We start from the raw sequence: 24491 nt of genomic DNA, 5'->3' as shown, positions 1-24491 counted from the left end.
TTGACTATTCTTAATTCTATTAACACTTAATCTATATTAAATAAAAACAATCTTATTCTGTTACTACAAAAAGGCAACTAAAAGTTTGATATATACCTTTTAAACACAATATAACAGTAACACAGATTCGCTATAAAGATTATAAAAATGTAACAAATACATCACAATTCTATGTTATCTAGCTTTGAGAATAACCCAAATTAACTGCAAATGTTACTAAAAACACTTATTCATAACAGAAATTTGCCTAATATATGCTTAAATTGGTTAGGATTTTAAAGTGCAGTTTTTCTAGAGAAAAAACACAACAACACAGGATTTGGCAAGTTGCCATTCAGTTTTGTAGCACTTTTCAGGAACATCAAGTCCAATTTTTAAACTAAAATCCAAAATCCAAATTGGTCTATATGCAGTTATATGTGTTTTATATAACAAAAGGACTCACACTGAAATTACCTTAATAAAATTGTGGAGAAAACAAGCAAATAGATAATATATGTTCTAAATTAACTTTGTCTTGTGCAGTAATGTTCTCTTAACTAATTATTTTTTAAACCACAAATCTCTTTTGTAGATAACATTAATTGGAAGGTTTTCTTAGAAGCTGTAAATCATACCATATTTTTTGACCTTAGGTTCTAAAACCATTATTGCATGGCAACTTCTGTTAATATTCACCTTAAACACCTCTTTTTTTATTTATTTTTTTTTAACTTTCAATGAATCACAATAATTTCTCTAGTAAAACTCTAAAAACTGCAACTGCATCAACTCATAATTACTTAAAACACAAAATTAACTCTAAAAGGGTATATAAAAACAGTTTAAAAAACCAATGAATCGTGACTTTTTAACAAACTGGGTATTATCCCAGTGCTTTTTCTTAGGGAGCGGGGGGGTGGACTGCCCGCCCTGCTGCTGCTGCAGCTCTGCTGTTATCTTTCTTCACATTCTCCACATACTCTCGCAGAGAGGAAAAACGGAAAGAAAAAAAAACCTCACAAAGTTAACTTTAACAAATGCAGTTGTTTCTCTCAATTTCTCTCTCGTTGTTTGCAGATAGAGGAAAAAGGGCACAATTTTACAAAAGCAGGCGATGTTACACAAAAATTCTCTCATGGCCAGGTGCTTACAACGATGACCATTGCAACTTATCAACTTTTAATTACAGTGATGAAGTTTGAACTCGATACCATATAGTTCACGATTTTTTGGCTATTTTATCTCTCTTTGAAGCTGTCTGAGCCACCTGTTTCTGCTCAACTGCTTCTGTAATTGTTCAGCGTGGCCTTGGAACTTTTCTTGCACTGCTTCTACCCCGAGGGTGCCCCCGCTCTCTGCGCACACCTCAGTGCTCCCCCATGTCCCCCTCGTTCGGGTGAAAACCAATCTAAATTTGGCTTCTTCCAGGGTAGTAAAGCTGGAACTTAAGTAAGATTGTAGTGTTAAAAGTGTCTCCAAAAGTGAAGCAAATAGTTCTGGATATATCACATCCTGCCGTAACTGAACAGATTCTGTTCGTTGTTTCAGTGTTTGCTGTGGAATTTCTTATTTTCTTCTCTCTGACTCTCCCTCCTTCTTTCTGTGGGCAGCATAGATAAGAGTGCTTTCCCAGCAGTGGGAGGTAAAGGCATCTGCTGCTGTGATGCAGGTAGAATTACAGGGCTCGCAGCCTCAGCATATCTCGCTTTTCTGTTTTTTAAGGTATTAATTACAATCTGCCAAGTTGGACCGAGAGACACAGCGTCCTTGCTCTTTTCCGTGATTGCTGTTTCCCATATCAGAGCCGTTATTTCCGTCTGTTCCTTCACTACAAAGAGCAGTGAGGGCACTGCAAAATGCCCATGACAATTAGCCCATATAATGAGCATATCCAGGTCTTTTTCCTGGGCTGCTTCGCCTCGTTTAACGAGAATACAAAGAAGCAGTTTTTTCGCCGCCGCAAATTCCACATCCATGCTAGTGGCAAACGACGGGGGGGAAGGTCACGACTCCTCCACAATGTCCCCGCCCCTCGGATTCCCCCAGCGACTCGCCCCCCTTTATTTGCGGGCCGCCTATCCGGTACTGATCCAAGGCAGCATCTATCTGCGTTCAGATCCGCTCCTCCAACCTTGGTCCAAGGCTCTGTCCCACCGTGCGTGGACCCACCGAAGCCCCCCTGCCTGCAGGGTGTCCCGTTTGAAGCGCCAAATATTGAGAGACCGCCAGCTATTCACCACTCTTCACAGAAGTAAACGTGAACGCCGTTTATTTCTATTATTAACACACCTTTTATAGGGTTCTACAGGTTCCGCGGGCTAAGCAAGCTACTATTGGCCAATACACACAGGTTTACATTCTTTCTCTTATACACAAGGATATTGTTTTGCTTTACTCTCTCCTGCAGGAAGGTTTCAAGGACTTTAGCCTTTAATATCACGACTTATTTCAAAGATTGGTTTGTGCAGACAGGCCTTTACTGATATATAAAATATATCAACAGAAAGGTCATTCAGTTGGAGTGGTATAATGGGCTACTGACCTTGTATTTTGACATGAGTGGCTTTTGTGAGGGTTTCCAGCACTCCTTGTAGACAAAATCCAGTGGGTATCAACTAACTCATTCAGAAATATTGAGTTTTGTATGTGGTGACTTTCTTAAGTTCTTTCTAACTTTTCAGGTAAAGTTTGAGAGTTGACCTTGATTGTTGCTGCTGGAGACGAATAGGTCACACGGACACAGCTCAAGGTGTGGTGAAAGGAAGAGAGCACTTTATTCTCCCAGAATTTATAGGTTTCTGACCATGGCCACGGATTGTATGGTCAGGATAACACTTTCCCAACCACACTGGCCATGAGAGATGTTAATCAAAAGATGTGTATCAGAAAGTATGTACATGTTGTAATGCAATTAGGAAAAATGGTATGACCCAAAGAATGTAGCCTCGAAAATGTAGACTTGTATGTTCTTTCCCTTATCTTGTTCTCCCCAGGTCCCCTTACTGGTTGTGTAAATTCCCACACACCCTTCTCCCCTGCCTTGAAAAAGAGCTGTCTATCGATATCTCTTCCTCTTTCCCTCCTGCCATCTCACCCCGAAGGATCCCAAGGAATAGAACTGCAACTGCCATCTCAGCAAAGGGAAAGAGCCTCGTTTTTAGGGCCTCGTCTGGCAAGCTAAAACTACCTCCCCAGCCTCCCTGCCCTCTGCGGGGTAGACAGTGGTAACAGAGGGGCTGAGGACAAAGTTATTATAGCAGCTGGTGTCTCAAGGAGGGCACGACGCCCTAAAACCGGCTGGAAACACAGGTGTTTCGCAAGCCTGGGCACATCAGCTACCTTGAAAAGCTAAGATTATGGTTTACAAGGACTGAATTGGTACCTTCCTCACACCCAGGGGAACCCAATCCACACAGGAGGTTTTCTACTGCTTAGCAACGCAAGACTGGTGAGTCAGGCCGGCCGGGCTGGCAGGTGAAGTGCTGCAGGAGCCGAGCCGGGATCAGCCGGGCACGGCGGGCGCGGCGCGGCCACCAGGCGCGGCGCGGGCGGCGGCAGGCGCAGGGCGCCCAGGCAGGTGCAGTGCACGGCAGGCCAGCAGGTGGCGGCGGGCACTGAGCACACGACCAGGCACGGTGCGCGGGCTGGGCGAGCTGTGCGCCAGGGCAGCAGTGTGGGCCGGGCTGGCGGGCTGGGCTGGCGGGCGGCAGGCTGGGCTTTACCTTCTGCTCCTGTGCTGAAAAAGATACATGAAAAAAATCCAGAAACTCAAGGAACGCACTGTAATAGTGCCATTTTTGGAGCCATGTGTCTCATTCAGTCCCCCAGCTCTGATAGCCTTGCACTGACTATCAAAGAATCTTACCCTAATATTCCAACTGTGAAATCCCCGGGCCTCCATGTGCCTAAAATCCAAAATGGAGTTCGCCATGTGCCAGCTACACACATGGAGAAACCCGCCTTGTATCTCCCTCCTTCTTCCCATGACTCCCTCTATCCACCTCACTCCGCCCATTTCCCTTACTCCTCCCATAACCCCTCCCCTCTCTCTCACATCTCCCTCCCTCCTGCAATACCCTGCTCAAACATGGTATCACCTTACAAACACACCCCCAAATGTTGCAATCTTGCTCTCCACGCCCCTGCCCCTGCTCCTGTGGGGGGGCGGGGGAAGGGGTGTCCTGGCCCTGCCCCCCAGGGGGGGGAGATGTGTCCCTGGCCAACCCCTGTGGGGGTGTGGGTGAGACCCTCCACCCATCTGGGGGTGAGGCTGGACCCCCTGGGCCTGCTGGGGCTGTAGATACATCCCTTCACTGGCCTGGGAGTGATGCAGGGCCCCCTAGGGCCCCTGCAGAAGCAGATAAATCCCTTCACCAGGCTGGGGGTGAGACAAAGCCCCCATTGCCTGGTGGGGGTGGGGCTGGGCAGGGAAACCCCGGAGATACAGGCTCTGGGGAAGATAAGGATATGCCTACAGCTGCACCTGTGATATATACTAGTAATAAAATAGCTAATAGACAATATCAGCCTTTTGCTTACCATGATACCAGAGAGATATGTAAAATACAATGTGAATTTGGCAAAAATAGTGAAATATTAAAAAGAATGATTAAAGCTACTTTAAAATCTCAGGAGTTAGTTCCTGCTGACATCAAAGATTTCTTCAGGTGCCTCTTAAAACCCACTGAATTTGATTTTTGGGAAAGTTTGTGGAAAAGGTCATTAAAAGACCTCCTAGATGAACTCAAGCAAAGCATACAGGATGCAAAAGATGCAGAAAATAATGAGATTACCGTTGAACACCTATGTGGGGAGGGAAGGTGGTCTAAGCCTGAAGATCAGGCTCAAGTGCTAACAAAACCTATTTTAGATAAAATCTGTGAAGTAGCAGAAAAAGCTTACAATAAAATACCTGCACTAGAAACCCAAGTCAGTTATGTTAATATTAACCAATTTCCATCCGAGAGTTTCTTGCATTTTGTAGATCGTCTAAGGTTACAGATACAACAGCAAGTGCAAGAACCAGCAGCACAAGCAGAATTGATTAAAGAAATGGCACAAAGAAATGACAACGAAGCCTGCCGTAAAGTGATTCTAAATCTGCCCATCTATCCTCCACCTACCAGAGCAGATATGATTCAAGCGTGTGCCAAGAAAGCAGAGCTGTACAGTGCACATGACAAGAAACCAGGACCATACAACCCAAGGACTATGGCAGCTGTAACACTTGGGATGAACAAGCCACAGATGTCACCCAAACAGCTGCAGCCCATCATCTGCTTCCAGTGCAAGAAGCCAGGACATTTTGCAAGGAACTGTCCTCAAAACCAGCAACAAGGGAAACACCAGAATGAAGCTGTAACAAATCCAAAAAACTGAATTCTCAGCGCTTTTCTGTCAAGCGCAGAGACATAAAAATGACAGACCTGAAACAGGAAAAAGACTCTATTTTAGTGGGAAAAGGGGAGGAAAGGGAGCGGGGTGAGAGGCTGCAGAAACAATTGTGGGGAACGTTTGCCTAATAAGATCGGGCAACCGCAAAAGCGATTCAGACTTGTAACTGCTAAAGCTTTTTGTTTCAGATCTGACCGTTGGACTGTCATTGGAGTGGACTTGCAAGGCAATTCACAAGACCTGGATGGACTGGATAATAGGTATTTTGTTATTGGAGACACGGCACACACACCAATAGAGATTGAGGTAGCTCCCATGACAATTAAGGGAGACCTAACACACCTCACTCTCTTGGCAAGATGTTCTCAACCACCCTTCTATGTAGCCAAAGAGCAGATAATAGCCCAAGTGATCCCTGTTCCAACAGAAGTCCCAGTAGATGACAAAGCACCAGGAGTCTACTGGGTAGAAGTGGTGGGTGAAGACAAACCCATTATGGGGTGCAACCTAACACATAAATCAGAACATCTCCATGTAGAAGGTGTTGGGTTTTCAAGCAAGGCAGGCGCCCTGGCCAGCTCCAGCACAGCGGCTATCTTCAGCCGGCGGTCCACTACCCACAGCATCAATGTGATGGATGGCGTTAATGGCGTTTATTACAGGGGAATTTTACATTTTATAGCCTAGGTTCACTGTGTTACTCCCATTTACATACGTCACACCTAGGTGCTATTGGCTAATTGCAAGGGGCCTTTACTATCCTAACAGAGAGGGGGGTCTACTAGCTTTCCATAACATCCCGAAATCTTCAGATCACAAGCCCTTAAACTACAACATATTCCCCCCTCTCTATGAATAATTAATTTGCTAAAATATAAGGTGTATTAGTCTTAAAAATGGATAATATAAAATTGAGTAAAATATAAAATACATTATACTTAACTAAAAAGCTAAAAGCTTATAAAATAGATACTACAATTTTCATTGGTAAATATAAAACACATGCAATAACTAAGTATATTTTAAAGCATCTGTTGCCTTTCTATAAACAAAATGTTAACTTTTTCTAATCGGTTCTTAACAAAGGACACAAGCTTATTTAAAATACATGGTCCAAAGATCAGCACAAGTAAAATCATCACAAGTGGTCCAATCAGGGTAGACACCAGGGTGGTTAGCCATAGAGATTGAACGAAACAGGATTGGAACCAGCTTTGCTGAGCTTCTCTCTCTGCCTTCCGTTAAGACAGCCTATCTCGTAGCTCTGCCATGGTGTCTCTCACTACTCCCGTGTGGTCTGCGTAGAAGCAGCACTCTTCTTTCAGGGCGATGCAGAGGCCTCCTTGCTGCATGAACAGAAGGTCGAGACCTCGCCTGTTCTGCAAAACAACTTCAGAGAGTGAGGAGACTGATTTTTCTAGAAATGATATGGATTTCTCAGTTCTCTGTAGATCTTCATCTACAGTCATCTGTAGCTGAGAGAGACACTGACTCTGGGTTACCAGAGCGGAGACACCCATGGCTGCTCTGGTTGCTCCCAAGCCAAGCAGCATTGCTATTGACAGTCCTGTCAACAGCTCTCTTTTCTGAAGGTGGCCTGCTTGCTCAAGTTACTGGCTCACTTCTTCTTTGGAGTGGTATAGGACCCTGGGACTGATAACAGCTAATACACAAAAGTCAACAGAGGAGTTAAAGCTTGGGGTATAAATGCAAGGCCTTAGCCCACTGCGGTTGCAAACCCACATGCCAGACAGGGAGGCAATTGCCCATCTCTTGGACCTGTCCACCTGCACGGTGGTTGCACAAACTTTTTTGTCAACAACAGTGGCTTTACCCACGCAAAACCCTTGCCCTGTCATGTGGCTGATGGTGATTCTGCGAGAAGGTGACTCACTGCGGCACTGGACTGGGGCTTCTGCATTAACCCACAATGGCCGGTTGTTAAGGGCCACAGCCTCATAGTAAGGGGGCTGTGTGTCATAACACAGCCAGCAGGATTCTGTGGCATTAGGGTTGGATTGATTTAGAGGTAAAAAGGTGGCATCTAACATTCGATAGAGCGAATCGAAAGCAGTGGCTTCAGATATTTGGGGAGAAGCTTCTTGCTTATTCAGCGGGTACAGACTATTAGATCGTGGGTTCTCAGCCTGTACTACAAGGTTGGGGCCAACTGCTTCAGGCGTTATAACTGAGAGCTGGATAATTTGTACTACTTCACCGGGATTTTTACCAGGTTTGTGCAAGAATACCGACCACATTCTTCCGGTGGTCCAGCCCACATCTGCTGGCTGCAGAACCTGCATGATCATTTGATGACAGACTTTAGATTGGTCATCATAAAAGCCATAAAACACTTGCCCTATTGAGTTGAAACTGGGATGCATACAGCCTGCTGGACCTCAGGTTACCTGCAGAAACTCGTCTGCTTTTGGTGGTGCCCACCTGTTACTCAGGACTATTGTTTCGCATCCCCAATAGCCACAAATCCAATACCCTGGTTGGTGGCAGTAGTCTTTGCCTGGGTTGGTGCCTGGGTACCAGTATGACTGGTACAGCTCAAAGCGAGGGTGGATGTTATGAGTTACTATACCAGGGAAAATGTCTCGGATGAGCACAAAGAACTTTGGGGTGCCTGCTGTGACTACCTCTTTGATCACTTCATTCGAGGCACGGCATAAGATCCACCTGAATGGTTGATGGGGGTTATATTCTGCACCAACCTGCTTGCTGCTAACAAGTGCTAAAAACAAGATTACACACAAAAATTGTTGTCGCTTGGGTTTCACAGGCTCTGGAGTTTTGGGCGTCTTTGGGTTGTCTGGTGGTTCATCGCCTCCTTCTGGCAGTGGAGCATATGCATCACGCGGGCGCCCAATGATCAGGTCCTGCAAACAAAACTTCAGAGTTCTTGTCAGTTTCATTTTTAAGGTCTGGTTTTATTGACTTAAGTGGACACCACTTTACCATCTCTTTTCACTGCAGCGTACCCTCGCCCTGAGAGTACTAATCTCCAACCTTGCTCCCACTCCCCTAACTCATTTCTGATTATGACCTGCGGGCCCTCTTCTAGAGCTCGAGTGGCCCAGTGTTTTTGGGAGGGACTGTTTATTTCATCTCCCCTAGGGAACTGGTTCAGTGATAACAGTGCAGTTGCTAGCAAGTGCGCCTGGTCTGCCTGGGGAATAGAATTCTTAAAGCTTTCTGACTTTGCTAACACTTCTAGCTTGGTTTTCAAGGTTTGGTTTGCTCGCTCAACGATGGCTTGTCCTGTGCTATTGTACGGGATGCCTTGCACTAGAGTGATACCCCATTTGGAGGCAAATTCCTGGCTCGGCTTTGAGATAAAATTTGCACCATTGTCCATTTTGATTTGCTTGGGGATGCCAAGCCAAGCCATGGCTGTTAGCCAATGCTGGATAGTTGCTTTGGAGTTGGTTTTCAGGTGTTGCGTGGCTACAATCATTCCGCTGTACGTATCCACTGTTACTGCAAGCCATGCTCGGGGTTTTAACAGCTGGCACAATGTAAAGTCTGTTTGCCATATCTCTGAGGCTTTTAGGCCTCTGGGGTTGATTCCACAGGACCACAGTGGTGCTTTTTGGCAGTGGGGGCAGGAAGCTACTACATGTTTTGCATCAGCAACTGAGATTTCACATCTCTTTGCTAGTGCTTTGGCTCCGATGTGCAGGGTTTCGTGTAGCTGACGAGCTTCTTGTAGGGTCCACAATCCTTTTGCGGCAGCATCTGCTTTGTCGTTGCCGACTTGGAAGAACCCTTTGATTGGATTGTGGCTGTTAACATGGATGACTGATATGGTGCCTTTTCGAGAGGAGAGCGCTTCTTCTAGCATCAGAGCTGCTGTAGATGTTGATATGCCGGGTCCTGACACAGCCAGGCAAAGCTTGGCTACAAACATTGAATCAGTTACAATGTTAAGATGCTCTGTTTGGAACAGTCCGCATGCCAGTACTACAGCTGCTACTTCCAGTTGCTGGACTGAGAGTGTACGATCAGTCGCTTTGACACAGTGCCACTCGTCCTCTGATTGCCACACTGCAGCCGCAGTGGAGGTTGTCGAGGATGCATCTGTGAAAACTGTTGGTCCTGGCTGGGGCCGGTCCATGACTTTTTGTGGTAGGCCCATGTCAACAACAGCTAGCATCTGAATCCAAGGGGGCTTTGCAGAATACTGAATCTCTCCACCGAACCCAACCAGGGCTGTCACCAGGTATTCTGACATCACTGTTGACTGTGTAGAGAGTTGCTTGCGGAAAGGCAAGAATATTCTGGCTGGTTCAATGCCAAGATGTTTCAGAGCAAGTTTTCTGCCTTTCATAATGAGGCTGCTGAGGTACTCAGCTCCTGGGGAAAATGCACGTCTGTTTTCCCAGGACTATCCACTGTATTGGGTGAGCTTTTTCTGGGGGGCCTTGAGCCAGTGCTCCTACCCCCCCTCCCTTTGTGAAGTGCACGTACAGATCGAGTGGTACCTGGGGCTTCCACCTGGTGAGAGAACTTAAAGATACCTGCTGTTCGATAAAGTCAAGAGAGTCCATTGCTTCTGCTGTCAGGGCTTTGTGTTCCCATGGATTTTTCCCTCTCAGGAGATCATACAGGGGGGTCATCTTCTCAGGTGGGATTAGGACGATGTTGCGGAGCCATTGCAGGGATCCCACCAGCTGCTGCACGTCATGGAGCGTTTTGATATCCCGACGGATCTTTATCTGGGGAGGGGATCTGTAAGAGTCTGTGATCCCCACCCCCAAAAAGGTTACACATGGCCCCTTTTTTATTTTTGCACTCGCGATTTCAAAGCCATTTGCTTTTAGAGTCTCTGTGATTGTTGACACTAACTGGTCTACCTGACCTCCCGAGGGTGCAGCAATCAGGATGTCGTCCATGTACTGGATGATGGTCGCAGTCGAGTTGCTATGACGGATCGGTGCCAGCGCTCGATCGACTGTGATTTGGCAGATTGTAGGTGAGTTGACCATCCCCTGAGGCAGCACTTTCCACTGGAAGCGTAGTTTGGGGCGCTGGCTGTTTGGAAACACCACTGAGAAAGCAAACCGCTCCCTGTCTTCTTCATGTAAGGGTATAGAAAAGAAACAGTCTTTGATATCAAGAACAGCACAGGGTTGGCCCTCCGGCACCATAGAGTTCATAGGTAACAATGTTTGAACAGGTCCCATGGGTTGAATTTTCTTATTCACTTCACGTAAGTCGTGGAGGAGGCGAAACCCTTCTCTGGATCGCTTAGGGATTACAAAAACAGGAGTATTCCACGGGCTAGTAGATGGCTCTATATGACCTTGTTGTAATTCACGGTTAACTAACTCAAGAAGGGCATCTAATCGAGGCTTGGACAGGGGCCACTGCTCGATGCACACTGGGTCAGATGATTTCCAAGAAAGCTTGATTGGTGGCAGTGGGTGCACAGCAGCGGCCCTTAGGGTAAATTTGTCACCCTGGCTTTTAGCAAGGCTAGGACGTCTCTCCCCAGCAATGCTGGGATTCCTGTCATGACATACGGGAAGAGGGCAATAGTTTTTTCTGGCCCTTTTTCTGTGTGGAGTGTAATGGCTATTAGCTGTGTGCTTCTCCGAGCTCGTGACAGCCCTCCAATCCCGCCCACCATGGGGGCATCCTCTAGTTTCTAGAGAGGAGGCCAATTTGTCTCCGGAATGACTGTGACATCTGCCCCAGTATCAATTAGAAAAGGAACACTGATGGACCCAGCGGGGATACTTTGATCACCTGAGGTGTCATAAAGAGTACAGATCCCCTATACGACCGGCAGGTTGTCACACCTTACTGCCAGGGCCACCCTGGGGTCCTGTCTCCCAAGTGTGATCCCTGCTGTCCCTGAGGCAGATAAGGCAGGGTTGGCTGAGCAACTGGCTGAGTTATGAAAGTGGTTGCCTCTCGGGGGGGTAATGGGTTTGGGAGCAGCTCGGTTCTTGCAGGATTGGCATAGCTGGGCCGCCTCGCATCCCAAGTGGGAGAGAACTGGATGCGGCCCTGCTGTCCTCTCCCCCTCCTGTTTCCCTGAGCCTTGGATCTGCATTCTCTGGCAAGGTGCCCCTTTTTCCCACAAGCCCAGCGTGGTCCTTTAAACTGGTTCTGCTGTGAGGTGGGCGCTGCCAGGGCCCCTCCCTTTTTGCAATTTGCAGCAACATGACCTGCCTGACCACATTTGAAACACGCCATCACGTTAGCAACTGCTGTGCAGATTGCAGTTTGAATCGGAACTGCCTGTTCCTCCCTCGCGACATGTTTAATCATCTCTGCGATATTTGCCCCTGCCGGTAGTGATCGGAGAATTTCCTTGGTTGTTGAATTGCATTGCTGTCGTAAGCAGTCTGCCATGACTGGGCCTTTTGCCTCTGGGGGCAGGGAAGAGGAGTCAACAGCTCCCTGGAGGCGGTCTACAAATTGTGTAAAGCTCTCACTTTCTTTTTGTTTTATGGTAGCCCACGGTGATGGCTTAGCAACAACTCGAGAGGCCGAGCGAATAGCTTCTCTGGCCGCACGAGTGGTTGTCATAACTTCATGGGCTCGCATACCCTGGGCTTGTGCCTGAGGTGTAGCCATGGCTGGGTCTGTGCCCATTAATCGCGGTAAACTGGAACCGTGTAATGGGTGGTCTGCTCCATTTACTTGGGCTAGGTATCTGGCACAGTTGTCTTCCCATTCTTGTTTAAAAACAATCATCCCTGCTCCATCAAAAAACATTCTGCAAATGTGTTTTATATCAAAAGGGAGCAGGTCGTCACCTCCAAAAACACCATCGATAAGGGAGGTGACCATGGCTGAATTAAGCCCTTTTTCTGAAACTGCTTTAACAAGCGTTTTAACTTCTTTAGGATTTATTGGTGAATAAACCCTTTGCCCCCCCTCAGACACCCTGACTGGGAATACTAACGTGTCTGGAGGAACCCAGGTGGCACATGCTGCTCTTATCTGTCCCCAGTCTGTGAGAGGGGTGTCCTCTCTCAGTTCTTTTTTAATGTGGGGGGGATGTTCTTGTTTATCTTTATTGTTTCCTCTTCTGAGGACTCTGGCTCTGACCCTTCATCGCTCGTATCTCGATCAGAGTCAGAACTCGACTGGCTGGCTACTTCCTGTTTGCCGTGCCTTTTTCTTGGGCTCCGGCCCCGCCTACCACCCCTGTGGGCAGGCTGTTCCCTCCCCCCTGGTTCTCCACGCCTTTCGTTCCGCCCTCCACTCCGCCTTTCCCTCCGCCCCTCACTCCAGGCTCTGTCCTGCCCCTTGTCCCCCCCACTTTCCACTGTCTTCGCATTCCAATCATTCTGTACCCATCCCCCGCTGTCCTTTACACATTTCTTATCTTTCCCAACCCCCCAGCCGTGCTCATCTTACAAGGCCAGCTTTTGTTCTTTGTTAAAGACATATTTTTCCCGCTCTACAACTTTTTTCTCTGGGCCATCTTTAAGCCTTTCAGGGGATGTTTTCCCCCTTACTATCTTTGCTACATTTCTAGCTTCTTCTGTTAAATTTTTCCAAAAATTTCTTGCTTTCTGTTGTCCCTCTGAGGGCGGCTCGGGGTTTGGGGTTTTAGGGGGCATATTGTTCTCCTGTGTCCCCTTCTGCTCAGCTGAGCTGCTCTCATCTGGAGGCTCTAAAGTTTGTGTTGTAGCACTGACTCCTAGTTTTGGGGTGACCAAGAGACAGTCTTTTGCTGCCATCCAGGTTTCTTGCTTTTGTCTAGCTTTTTTCAAGGCCTTAACGACCTTACCCCATGACTTAAAATGCTTCATATTACCAGAATCTACAGTTTCATTAGCCAGAGCTCTGGTACATTTCTCCCACACCTCAGGGTGAAGAATGTCCACTGGCTGCTCTATAACTCCCATTTGTAAAAGCTGTGTAACAGAAAGCATAAAATCCTGAGATTTACAATCTATCCCCCACTGCTTATATAATTCAGATACGACCTTTATCAGTGATTCCATCTTTCTTCTGGGCCCAGGATTTCCTTCGATAAGACTAGTCCAGCTATCTTGGCCGCTGCTCACTGGTCCAGGGTATCCTTGCTTTTTAAATTTCTTCTCACGTTTTTTTCCACTTTTCCTCCCGGTTTTCTGGCACCAGATGTTGGGTTTTCAAGCAAGGCAGGCGCCCTGGCCAGCTCCAGCACGGCGGCTATCTTCAGCCGGCGGTCCACTACCCACAGCATCAATGTGATGGATGGCGTTAATGGCGTTTATTACAGGGGAATTTTACATTTTATAGCCTAGGTTCACTGTGCTACTCCCATTTACATACGTCACACCTAGGTGCTATTGGCTAATTGCAAGGGGCCTTTACTATCCTAACAGAGAGGGGGGTCTACTAGCTTTCCGTAACATCCCGAAATCTTCAGATCGCAAGCCCTTAAACTACAACAAGAAGGGTTAATTGACACTGGGGCAGATGTGACTATCATACCTGAAAAGGTGTGGCACTCACATTGGGAACTGCAAACCTTGGCAGGAAAAATACAGTGTGTTGGAGGGATGAAACTGGCAAAAATCTCTAAAGCTATTGTCCAGATTGAAGGCCCAAATGGTAGGATAGCTAGTGTCTGACCTTTTGTCATTGACTACAAGTGCCCCCTGTGGGGAAGAGACACCATGTCCCAGTGGGGAGTGAAATTAACAATTCCTGGGACACCTAAGGATTTTTGATGGAGGCCACTGCAGAGCGTCCGGTCCAAAAGCTATCTTGGTTAGATAATACGCCAATTTGAGTGAACCAGTGGCCTCTCAGCAAACAGAAATTCGGGGTGCTAGAAAAATTGGTAGAAGAAGAACTGTCCAAGGGACACATAGTAGAAACAACCAGCCCTTGTAATTCCCCGGTGTTTGTGATAAAAAAGCCAGGGAAGGATAAGTGGTGCCTCCCTCAGGATTTGAAAAAAATAAACAACAAAATAGACGACATGGGGGCTTTTCAACCAGGTATGCCAACCCCGACTATGTTACCACAAAATTGGCTATTGGCAGTGCTAGATATTAAAGACTGTTTTTTCCAAATTCCCCTGCACCCAGAGGATGGACCACGATTTGCCTTTTCCATTCCCACAATCAACCGAGAAGCCCCAATGAAACGGTACCACTGGACAGTATTACCTCAGGAGATGAAAGCGAGCCCCTTCATCTGCCAGTGGTATGTGGGGTCATTGCTGTCCCCAGTGCGTGCTGAAAAAAGAGATGCCATCATTTTGCACTACATGGATGACGTGTTAATATGCTGTCCCAATAACAACATGCTGCAAGACATACTTGACCTAGTGGTTACAGTTTTAACCTCTGCTGGATTCCAATTGCAGGAAGATAGAGTTCAAATGATGCCACCTTGGAAATACTTGGGCTTGGAGATAAGTAAACGGACTGTTGTTCCACAGAAATTAGAAATTATTGGCAATCCTAAAACTCTAGCAGATCTCCATTCCCTATGCAGTTCACTAAACTGGGTCAGACCCTGGCTAGGTCTCACTAATGAAGACCTGAGTCCCCTGCTCAATTTATTGAAAGGGGAGAGAGAGTTACTGTCTCCCAGGGAGCTGACTCCAGAAGCAAAAAATGCAATTGAAAAAGCACAAAGGGCCTTGACAGAAAGACAGGCACATCGCTTTAAACTGGAGCTGCCTTTCAAATTTACTGTCCTGGGGAAATTACCACACTTACATGGGTTAATATTCCAGTGGGCCGAGGGCCAGAGATCCACTCTTAATAAGAGAATGGGTCTTCCTCTCCCATCAGTGACCCAAAACTATCACCAAGCCACAAGAGCCGATGGCTCAGCTGATCCAAAAGGCCAGGGTAAGGCTGCGAGAACTGGCAGGTTGTGACTTTGTGTGTATTCACCTCCCAGTCAGGCTCTCTGGAGAAGGCAAACACTCCCCATAGAAACTGACCATAGAGATGTTTGAGCACCTGCTGCAGAGCAATGCAAATCTTCAGTTTGCTCTGGATAGCTATAGTAGGCAAATTTCGGTCCGTGCACCATCACATAAACTGTTTCATGAGGAATTCCACCTCATTCCTCGTGAGAAAAGGAGCCAACGGCCACTCAAAGCTCTTACAGTGTTCACTGATGCATCTGGAACATCTCACAAGTCGGTGATGACTTGGTGAAATACACAGACTCAGCTTTGGGAAGCTGATGTTGAGTTTGTAGAAGGATCACCCCAGATAGCTGAACTGGCTGTGACCGTGAGAGCCTTTGAGAAGTTTTCTGAACCGATTAATTTGGTTACTGACTCAGCCTACATAGCAGGAGTGGTGTCCAGAGCGGAACAGGCAGTTCTCAAGGACATTGAGAACGAACATCTCTTTAGATTGCTTTCAAAACTGCTTTATTTGATTTCAAATAGAGAACATCCTTTCTATGTGATGCATATAAGATCGTATTCCAATTTGCCAGGTGAAATCGCTGTGGAAAACCGGAAGGCTGATTCCCTTGCTGCCCCAGCTGAAAAGGAACGTCTCCCAGATGTGTTTCAACAGGCAAAGTTAAGTCATCAGCAATACCATCAAAATGTGCCAGGACTGATGCGTCAGTTCCAGCTGACACGGGGTGAGGCTAAAGCCATCGTGGCTACCTGTCCCAATTGTCAGCTCCAGGCAGTGCCATCATTAGGCATCGGGGTTAATCCCCGAGGCCTTGGAAGCTGTGAGGTGTGGAAAACAGATATCACTCACATTCCCAGTTTTGGTCGCCTTAAGTATGTACACATGAGCATTGACACATACTCAGGAGCAGTGTATGCCTCTGCTCATGCAGGAGAAAAGTCTGTACATGCCAAACAACACTTAGTACAGGCCTTTTCAGTGCTGGGGATCCCTAAGGAAATTAAAACAGATAATGGCCCAGCGTATAAATCCAAGGAGTTCCTGGAATTTGTCCAGCAGTGGGGAGTGGAACATAAAACTGGCATCCCCCACTCCCCCACAGGTCCAGCTGTGATTGAGCGTACCCACCAGACGCTCAAACAAGTCCTAGCCAGGCAAAGTAGTGGAACAGTGTGGATGTCTTCACAGCAAAAGCTTTGTAAAGCTATGTTTACCATCAATTTCCTGAACTGTTCATTTCAAGAGTCCTCCAGTTACTCGACATTTTAACAGTGGTGATCAGTTTAAATTTTGTTGCAGCGTCCACCGGTTTCAATCAGGGCCCCTGAAACTTGGCAAAACAAGGGCCCTTATGAACTTGTCACCTGGGAACGTGGTTACGCGTGTGTATCCACCCCTGGAGGCCCCCGATGGATTCCTCAAAAATGGGTAAAGCCTTTTGTTCCCAAAAACCCAGCCCCAGCAGAAGAAGAAGAGACAAGTGGCTGTTGCTTCCAAAAGAAGACGCTGCCGGGAAAAGCAAGAGGAAACCTTCCTAACCTCTGGCTATTCTCTGACCTGCTTACATTGACTGTGAATTTGTTTTTAAAATGTTTGTCTCTTTTCTTTTAGAAAAAACCTACCTCACACTCAAACCCATGATGAGCTTTACCACAGCTATCCTCCTGCTCCCTCTGAGCAGCCTGACCACTGCCTGGATCATCCCTCAACCACAACAGAACATCTGGGTAACCCTGGCACAAACACTCCAACAAGAGAGCATCTGCCTGTCCACTGCAGCAGCAAAAGACCCTGTCTACCTGTCTGGTAGGAATTCCACTGCAGGCTGAAGAATTTTCAGCCAGCTTTAGTGATCCCAAGTTTAATACAGATCCCAAAACACATAGCACCCAGCCACTCGAAAACCGTAAACGGAGAACGGTAACAGTTAAAAACCCTGTAGAAGAGTGGCTACCAAAATTGCCCAAAGCAGAAAAAGAACCCCAAGAATTAGAGCTATTAGGTTCTGCTCCTGCACCCTTTTGTATCCACCTTATATATAACACACTGTCAGACCCTAAATTATATCACCACATAGTACAATATCAAAACGAATTTAAGGCAAGGCAATGGTGTAGCGTGCGGAGTCACATCACAGCAGATGATCCTCTCCGTTCACATCCAAGAACCCTCCCTAAAAGCATATTTCTGATTTGCGGAGATAGAGCGTGGGCAGGGATCCCATCTCGCCTTTGAGGAGGATCGTGTACCTTTGGGAGGCTGTCCCTGTTGGCACCTAATCAAACCCAAATTAAAAAATGGATTCAAAAAGAAAATTCAACCCACAAAATTTACAAAAGGAACACAGACATTCTAGATCCAATTTGTGATTCTGACGTTTTTCATTGGGCAAAATCAAAAAGAATTGCTGTATCCATATTTCTTCCATGGGTTGCAGCTACCCAGGCATTAGGTGAATTAGGACAGTTAGAATGCTGGGTAGTGAAACAGGCCACCTTAACATCCACTGCCCTCAGCTCCCTCCTCGAAGACGAAGAAATTACCAGACAAGCTACCCTCCAGAACAGGGCGGCTATAGATTTTCTTTTGCTTCTGCATGGACACAACTGCCAGGAATTTGAAGGACTTTGTTGCCTAAACCTGTCCTCAAAAGCTCCCAACGTCCACGGAGCCTTCCGAGAGATGAAGAACTTGATCGGACAAGTGAAGCAAGAAGCCGAGGACTGGTTTAATGAGCTGTTCAAAGGCTGGGGACTCACAGGATGGTGGACCTCGATAATCAAAACAATCTTGTTGTTTTTTGTTGTTCTGTTTCTAATTGTGCTAGCCTTCGGGATTGTCCGTTGTTTAGTTTTAAAAGCTCTCAAGAAATTAGTATCTACTACCTCAGAGATCAACCACATAGAGCTAGCGGACCAGAAGCAACTGGACCGGCCCGTCAATCACGAGTGGTGGACAAACTCGTGACCGGTATAAAAATGATCTCACAACCCTTCTTCAAAAATTTTATATGATAAGAAAGGGTGACATGTTGTAATGCAGTAAGGAAAAATGGTATGACCCAAAGAATGTAGCCCCGAAAACGTAGACTTGTAAGTTCTTTCCCTTATCTTGTTCTCCCCAGGTCCCCTTATTAGTTGTGTAAATTTCCCACACCCCTCTCCCCTGCCTTGAAAAAGAGCTGTCTATCGATATCTCTTCCTCTTTCCCTCCTGCCATCTCGCCCTGAAGGATCCCAAGGAATAAAACTGCAACTGCCATCTCAGCAAAGGGAAAGAGCCTCGTTTTTAGGGCCTCGTCTGGCAAGCTAAAACTACCTCCCCAGCCTCCCTGCCTGCTGCGGGGTGGACAGTGGTAACAGCGGGGCTGGGGACAAAGTTATAATAGCATGTACACATATCTATGTTTACAGTTACTGTCCTGGGAAAGTCTTTAGAGAACTATGTCAGCAAGCTCAGAAGCTGAGTTTTCAGGGTGACACTTGATGGTTTGGGGAGTGAGCTTTCCACTGAAGCCAACTTTCTGATGTTTAAAAGTCTTGTTCTGTTGCTGCAGGGATTTGAGGCAGTGTTTGGCCTCTGCTTTCTAGGTATGTGACTCATACCTTAAAAGCAAAGCTCTACCCATCTTGGTCTGTGCTGTTCTGCAGCCTGAGGAAGAAAGGCAAGAAGGCTTTTCTTTATACTGGAGTGGTTGGAAATGTGACACTGGCAAAGCAATCTCTGGGAATTTGCAGGGAATGGAGTTGAAGGTGCATAATTCTAACTTAATTTGAATTTCTAAAATATCAGAAAATCTTGTCTAACATGTAAGCTGTAAGATTTGGTAAGGCTGTTTGGAATCAGGAATTAAGTGGGCTCTGAACTGTGATATATAATATAGAATTATAGTGCTATTTAGATGTCTATGTCATAATGCCTCTAGTATTCTTTAAATGTTTCCTCTGTAATTTTTCAGGAAATAAACATATATACCTGGGTGGAATGGAGTAAATGAAAGTTATCTGTGTATATTGGAGAATAATTGATACACATCAGGAGACTGGGTTTAGGTGTTCCAGTAAAGAGTGTGAAAACTTCAGTGGCACCATTTTAGAGATCCTTTGGGTTTAATGTTTGAGCCCACTGTATTTTCTGAGTAACCGGGAAGGAGTGAGAATGTAGTGGGCAAGCAGATTTACTACAGGGAGAAATGCAAACAAAGAAATGGAAGGAGTTAAGGTAAATTGCCAAAGTGAGGTGCTGCTCTCTGGTACATGCAGGAAATGGCATGGCTTCAAAGGATGTGTGCTTTGCCACCTCTGTATGGCATCCCATGTCTGTTTTCCCTTTTTTTTTATCTGGTAGAACACTAGTGTCTTCTCAGTGGGCTGTAGTGGGAGGTTGAGGTTTATGGGTTTGTTCTCTCCTGCTGACACTTGCTGCTCTTGCTGATCGACATGTTTGGCTCTCTGGTCTGCATCCCTTCCTTCGCACAGATCTGTCTGTGCCTCACACCCTCTCTTGCGGGAGCCTGCCCGTGCTCCTCTGTGTGCTTTCTGGGGGAGGTAGGGCCTCTCAGAGCCCTCGCTAGCTATTGAAGATTAATGAACTTTCTTTCCAGCTGTGTCACGAAAACAAAGGGCTGTTGTGTTCAGCCTTTGTCCTTACTACATGCAGGGGACCTTCAAGAAGCAGCTTTTCCTCCCCTCTATTCCAACCAGCATCTGTATGTTTGCTACTCTCTTTTTATTAGTAGATAGTACTGAATGAAGTGCATCTTTGTGCGGCTTTCTAACTGTACAATTTATTGCTGTGATGCCTTGGGTGCAAAGGACTAACAAAGCACTATTTTGAGAGACAATTTTGAATACCCAAACAGTTATGAGATGCTTAAAGTAATTAAGGAAAAGTTGAATAAATTGCTGCAAGTGAAATGATGCTTAAAACACTTGATCTGAAAATGCTCCTTATAATTTTTTCAAGATGAGGTTCACTATAAAATAACATTTACTGTGACATGCTTTTGAATTTGTTTTAAAATAGGATAAATGCAATTAAGACTGTACCAGTAGACTGTCTTGCATGTCATGGACCTGCTTGTGTCTCTTCATTTTGCAATACCTGCTTTTCTGGTCCTGTCATGGGTAAAAGGGGCCTCTGTATGTACCATGCCTTTCAAAATGCCTTGAGCATCTTGGGAAAGAGCCTGTTGTCACTGTGTCATAGCAAACTTTATAATTCAGTCCCCAAAAATCAAAGACAAATATTTAATTAACTTTTTGCTCTTATTTCAGACTATTTACTCAGTTAATGAATGAGAGAAATTCCATGTAGGCACATACTGTTACATAGTAAGCCTTATTTGCATGCAACAAACTGCTTGAACTCCTACTTGACAGTTCAAGGAGTGGCTCCTTCATCCCCCAGGGAAGAGTAAAGTTTTAAATAACACTTACTGATAAAAGGAAGCAAAAAAAGAGTTCTCAGTTAATCAATTTTATCTATACCCTACACAGGTTGCAGTACAGACACTTCTCTCAGTTGTAAATGTTTAATTTGCTTTTAAGTCATGCTTGTTGGTGGAAGGCTAATATATCAGCAAACTTGTGTGTTAACCTTTATTCCTTTTGCAGGATCTTAGAAATAAATGAAGTATACCCAATCAGTGGAAAAAAAATTTAAACCAACAAGTATGTATGGGATAATCACAAAGGTGGCTGACAGGAAAAAGTCATTTATTTACCATCTAAGCAACTGAGGAGTTGCTGGGTTAAAACAGCCCAAGAAACATTGCTAAAATAGTTTGTGGCTATAAGTATCAGAGGCCTGTTCGGAAATAATAGGTATAAGTTGTTACTTCTTTTGCTGATGTGGATTGCAGAGATGCAAACAGCTGCTTCAGGTTTCACCCTATGTTTTCTTGAAACTTTCAAACAGCTTAAAATAGATGGCTTTCTTGTGGCTTTCTAAACTTGGATGTCTTGCTAAACTTGTATATGTTTCCTTTAAACAGGTTGTAAAATAAAAGCATTAAGGGCCAAGACAAATACTTACATTAAGACCCCTGTTCGTGGAGAAGAACCCGTCTTTGTTGTCACTGGGCGAAAGGAGGATGTAGCCATGGCTAAAAGGGAAATTCTCTCAGCTGCTGAATACTTCTCCATGATCAGAGCATCACGCAACAAGAGCGGTCTTGCCCTGGGAGGCCTGCCATGTGCCACTAACCTGCCAGGTCAGATGACAGTCCAAGTCAGGGTGCCTTACCGTGTAGTTGGGCTGGTGGTTGGACCAAAAGGAGCTACAATCAAAAGAATTCAGCAGCAGACCCATACCTACATAGTCACCCCCAGCAGGGACAAGGAGCCAGTCTTTGAAGTCACAGGAATGCCTGAAAATGTAAACTGTGCACGTGAGGAGATAGAAATGCATATAGCCATGCGTACTGGGAACTACATCAAGCTGAATAAAGAGAATGATTTCCACTACAATGGTACAGATGTGATCTTTGAAGGAGCCACTCTCAAGTCTGCATGGTTTGATTCTAATCCTGTCCCTCTTAGCTGCACCAGAATGATTTCAAATTATAGGAATGACAGCTCCAGCTCCTTGGGAAGTAGTTTCACAGATTCCTGTTTTGGAAGCAATAGATTGGCTGACTTCAGCCCAACAAGTCCATTCAGCACAGGCAACTTCTGGTTTGGAGAAGCATTGCCTTCAGTGGGCATGGAAGACCTTGCGGTTGACTCTCCTGTGCATGACTCCTTATCAATGCCTTCCCAAACCATTTGGATGCCTTTTGAACCTGTAAACACTCTCCCTGGCTTTGCTAGTGACCCTGCTAGTAATGCCAAGCCTCAGTGCCGAGGGAGACAGCCATCTACTCCTTGCCTGTCACCCACATTTCCAGAAAGTCTGGATCACCCACTGGCTGGCAGAGTGAGTAGTGACCCATCTAGTACTGGCCACCAAGTAGGCCTTCCCATCTACATCCCTGCATTCTCCAATGGCACCAACAGCTATTCATCTTCCAATGGTGGCTCCACGTCCAGCTCACCCCCTGAGTTGAGACAGAAGCACGACTGCATGATGTGCTTTGAGAACCAAGTTGTTGCGGCCCTGGTCCCCTGTGGTCACAATCTCTTCTGCCTGGAGTGTGCCAACAAAATCTGTGAAAAAGAAGTCCCATTGTGTCCTGTTTGCCAGACAGCTGTTACTCAGACAATTCAAATTCACTCTTAAATAGACATATTATAGATATTATGATACGTGGACTTTTAAAGACTCTTAAAGGCATGGATGTAATGGTACCCTCTAGTAAACTTTCTAATGAATTCTTACTGTTGGACTTGCTTGGGGTTAGGCTGAAGTTATTAATAAATTTTTACTTTCTCAAAAGGCTGCTATGATAACACTAAACTTAAGTGGTCTCTATCTGGTTTCAGGGTAAGCAGATGGCATGTTTAGCAGAGATACATCTGGTGTAATGTTATGTCGCAGTGAGGGCAAGTTTTTATAAATTACACAACTGAAAAAAACCCTCAAATTTTCCAGGCTTTTCTAAATGATCTCTGTTAATTGTTTGGCTTCTGTAAGCTGGCAGCAATGAACCTTGTTGCCTAAATGCAAAAGTACTTGTCTGCTATGGAGGATGTGTGGTATCAATATATCAAACAACACATCCAGTGCTGTCTTCTACTAGTTTTGAGGAAATATTTTTTGCTTTGTGACAAGTAATGCCTAATTCTTCAGCATTGCAAATATCTTTTAAAGCATAGTTTGATTTATTGAAATGGATTGTGTTATTGCCAGGTTCAGATAATAAATGACAGTAAGGTGGGAAGAGAGAAGCTGCCAGATGCACCTCCATTTTGTCCTTGATAAGGACAGCATGTCCAGAGGATCAGGAATGTCTCAATTTGTGAATTCCTACCCACTGCTTTTGTCAGTGTAATGTGGAAAAAGTCTGGCTGGCTTCATCCAGTTATAGTAAGGGCTTTGTGATACACATACTTTGACTTAGTGATGATGCTGACATTCTGATCATTAGTCTGATCAAGCGGTTCTTTACCTTTTTAGAGAGTATATAGTTCAAATTGTGAAGCATTTTTATGTTCAATTCATGTCTTACACATAAATATATATATTTTAGTGCAAAAAATGAAAAAGAGAGAGTTGTGTAAATGCCCTTGTATTATTCATGACAGCAGCTGTGACAGTGGCCCTGTAATCAGTTTACTTCATTTCAAAACTGTCTTTCCAAAAAAAAGTCTCTTGAATGAGCTTCTCCCATTTCAACATGTGGATGTTTCTAGCTTTTTCATCCTCAGTACATTCCCAAATCTGTGCTGACATATATTAAAACAGCAAAAACAAAATAGAGACACAAAAGTAGAGTTCTGATGTATTTTCTTTTTTTTAAAGCATTATTTTCCCAAGACAATCTTTTTCTCAGTGTAACAAAGAAAGAAATTGTGTATTAAACTAGTAAATACACAGAAATTTTTATTTTTATTTACAATTAAAGAGTTACATTTTGTATAAAAGTTTACAACTAGGAGTTGCCTTGAAGGCATATTATGTACTGCATAACTTTAATACTATAATTGCTTGTAGGATAGTTACATGTCAGTATTAAAATCTGATCTCTAGCTGCAGTCTTGTAGATCCAAACAAATGTTCACTGAGTGTGTATTTTGCTTTATTGCATTTTACACTGCAACTAATAAGCCAAGGAATCAACAGACATTAGGTGCTTGTACCACTTCTATAAACCACAAACTAAGAATAAACTGATAAACTATTGATCTAGCTTAGTATTTGGTAATTTTACTACACTCTTTGTTATGTATATGTAGGGAGGTCATAGGGATTATAAATTCAATTTTGGTAAAGTTTAAAAACTATATATTTTATGATAAAGGGCCTTTAACTTATGATGGCCAAAGCACTGATATTATATATTTGTTGTAAAGAGAATTATAAGAGTTTTATTTTTCTGATATTAAAAGTTACTTAATAAAGACTTGTTTCCATTAACTTGAATGTTTTGCTCTCTTCATGGTTGTCACTTGGAGCAACATAGGCAGGCTGGGGCTGGCTGATATCCCCCACCCAAACAGGGGCGTTCTTGGTGCTTAGTATTTCATGTGCAGGGCTCAGGCTGGTGGGATCCCGTTCCAGTGCAGCAGGAGTCCACTCCTGAAAGAAGTTTAACTGGTAGAAACAAAAATTGAGGGGTTTTGTGTGTATGTTTTTGGGGGGGGGGGGGGGGGGG

General features: G+C 45.0%; 1 protein-coding gene across 3 annotated transcripts in view; it reads left to right on the top strand.

Annotated features, from left to right (window-relative positions):
* Window positions 1-24259, top strand: part of MEX3C (mex-3 RNA binding family member C) — a 36888-nt gene extending 12629 nt beyond the window's left edge. Inside the window, exons 2-3 of one of the 3 annotated variants that reach the window (XM_088061575.1) lie at window positions 16848-17042; window positions 21231-24259. In XM_088061575.1, coding sequence (XP_087917701.1) covers window positions 16848-17042; window positions 21231-22456 — 1421 coding nt within the window. In that variant the 3' untranslated portion in view covers window positions 22457-24259. Of the gene's footprint in view, window positions 1-5564; window positions 5637-16847; window positions 17043-21230 lie in introns of all 3 variants that reach the window. The other 2 variants (XM_088061576.1, XM_088061577.1) reach the window with 2 other exon arrangements.
* The last annotated feature ends 232 nt before the right edge of the window (window positions 24260-24491 follow it).

The sequence above is a fragment of the Pseudopodoces humilis genome, chromosome 12 (genome assembly GCF_049639895.1).
Source record: "Pseudopodoces humilis isolate 2021_Gansu_Grassland_sample_001 chromosome 12, ASM4963989v1, whole genome shotgun sequence".
Taxonomy (NCBI): Eukaryota; Metazoa; Chordata; class Aves; order Passeriformes; family Paridae; genus Pseudopodoces; species Pseudopodoces humilis.
The sequence above is the reverse complement of the archived record's forward strand: the minus strand, read 5'-3'. Positions and strand labels throughout refer to the sequence as shown.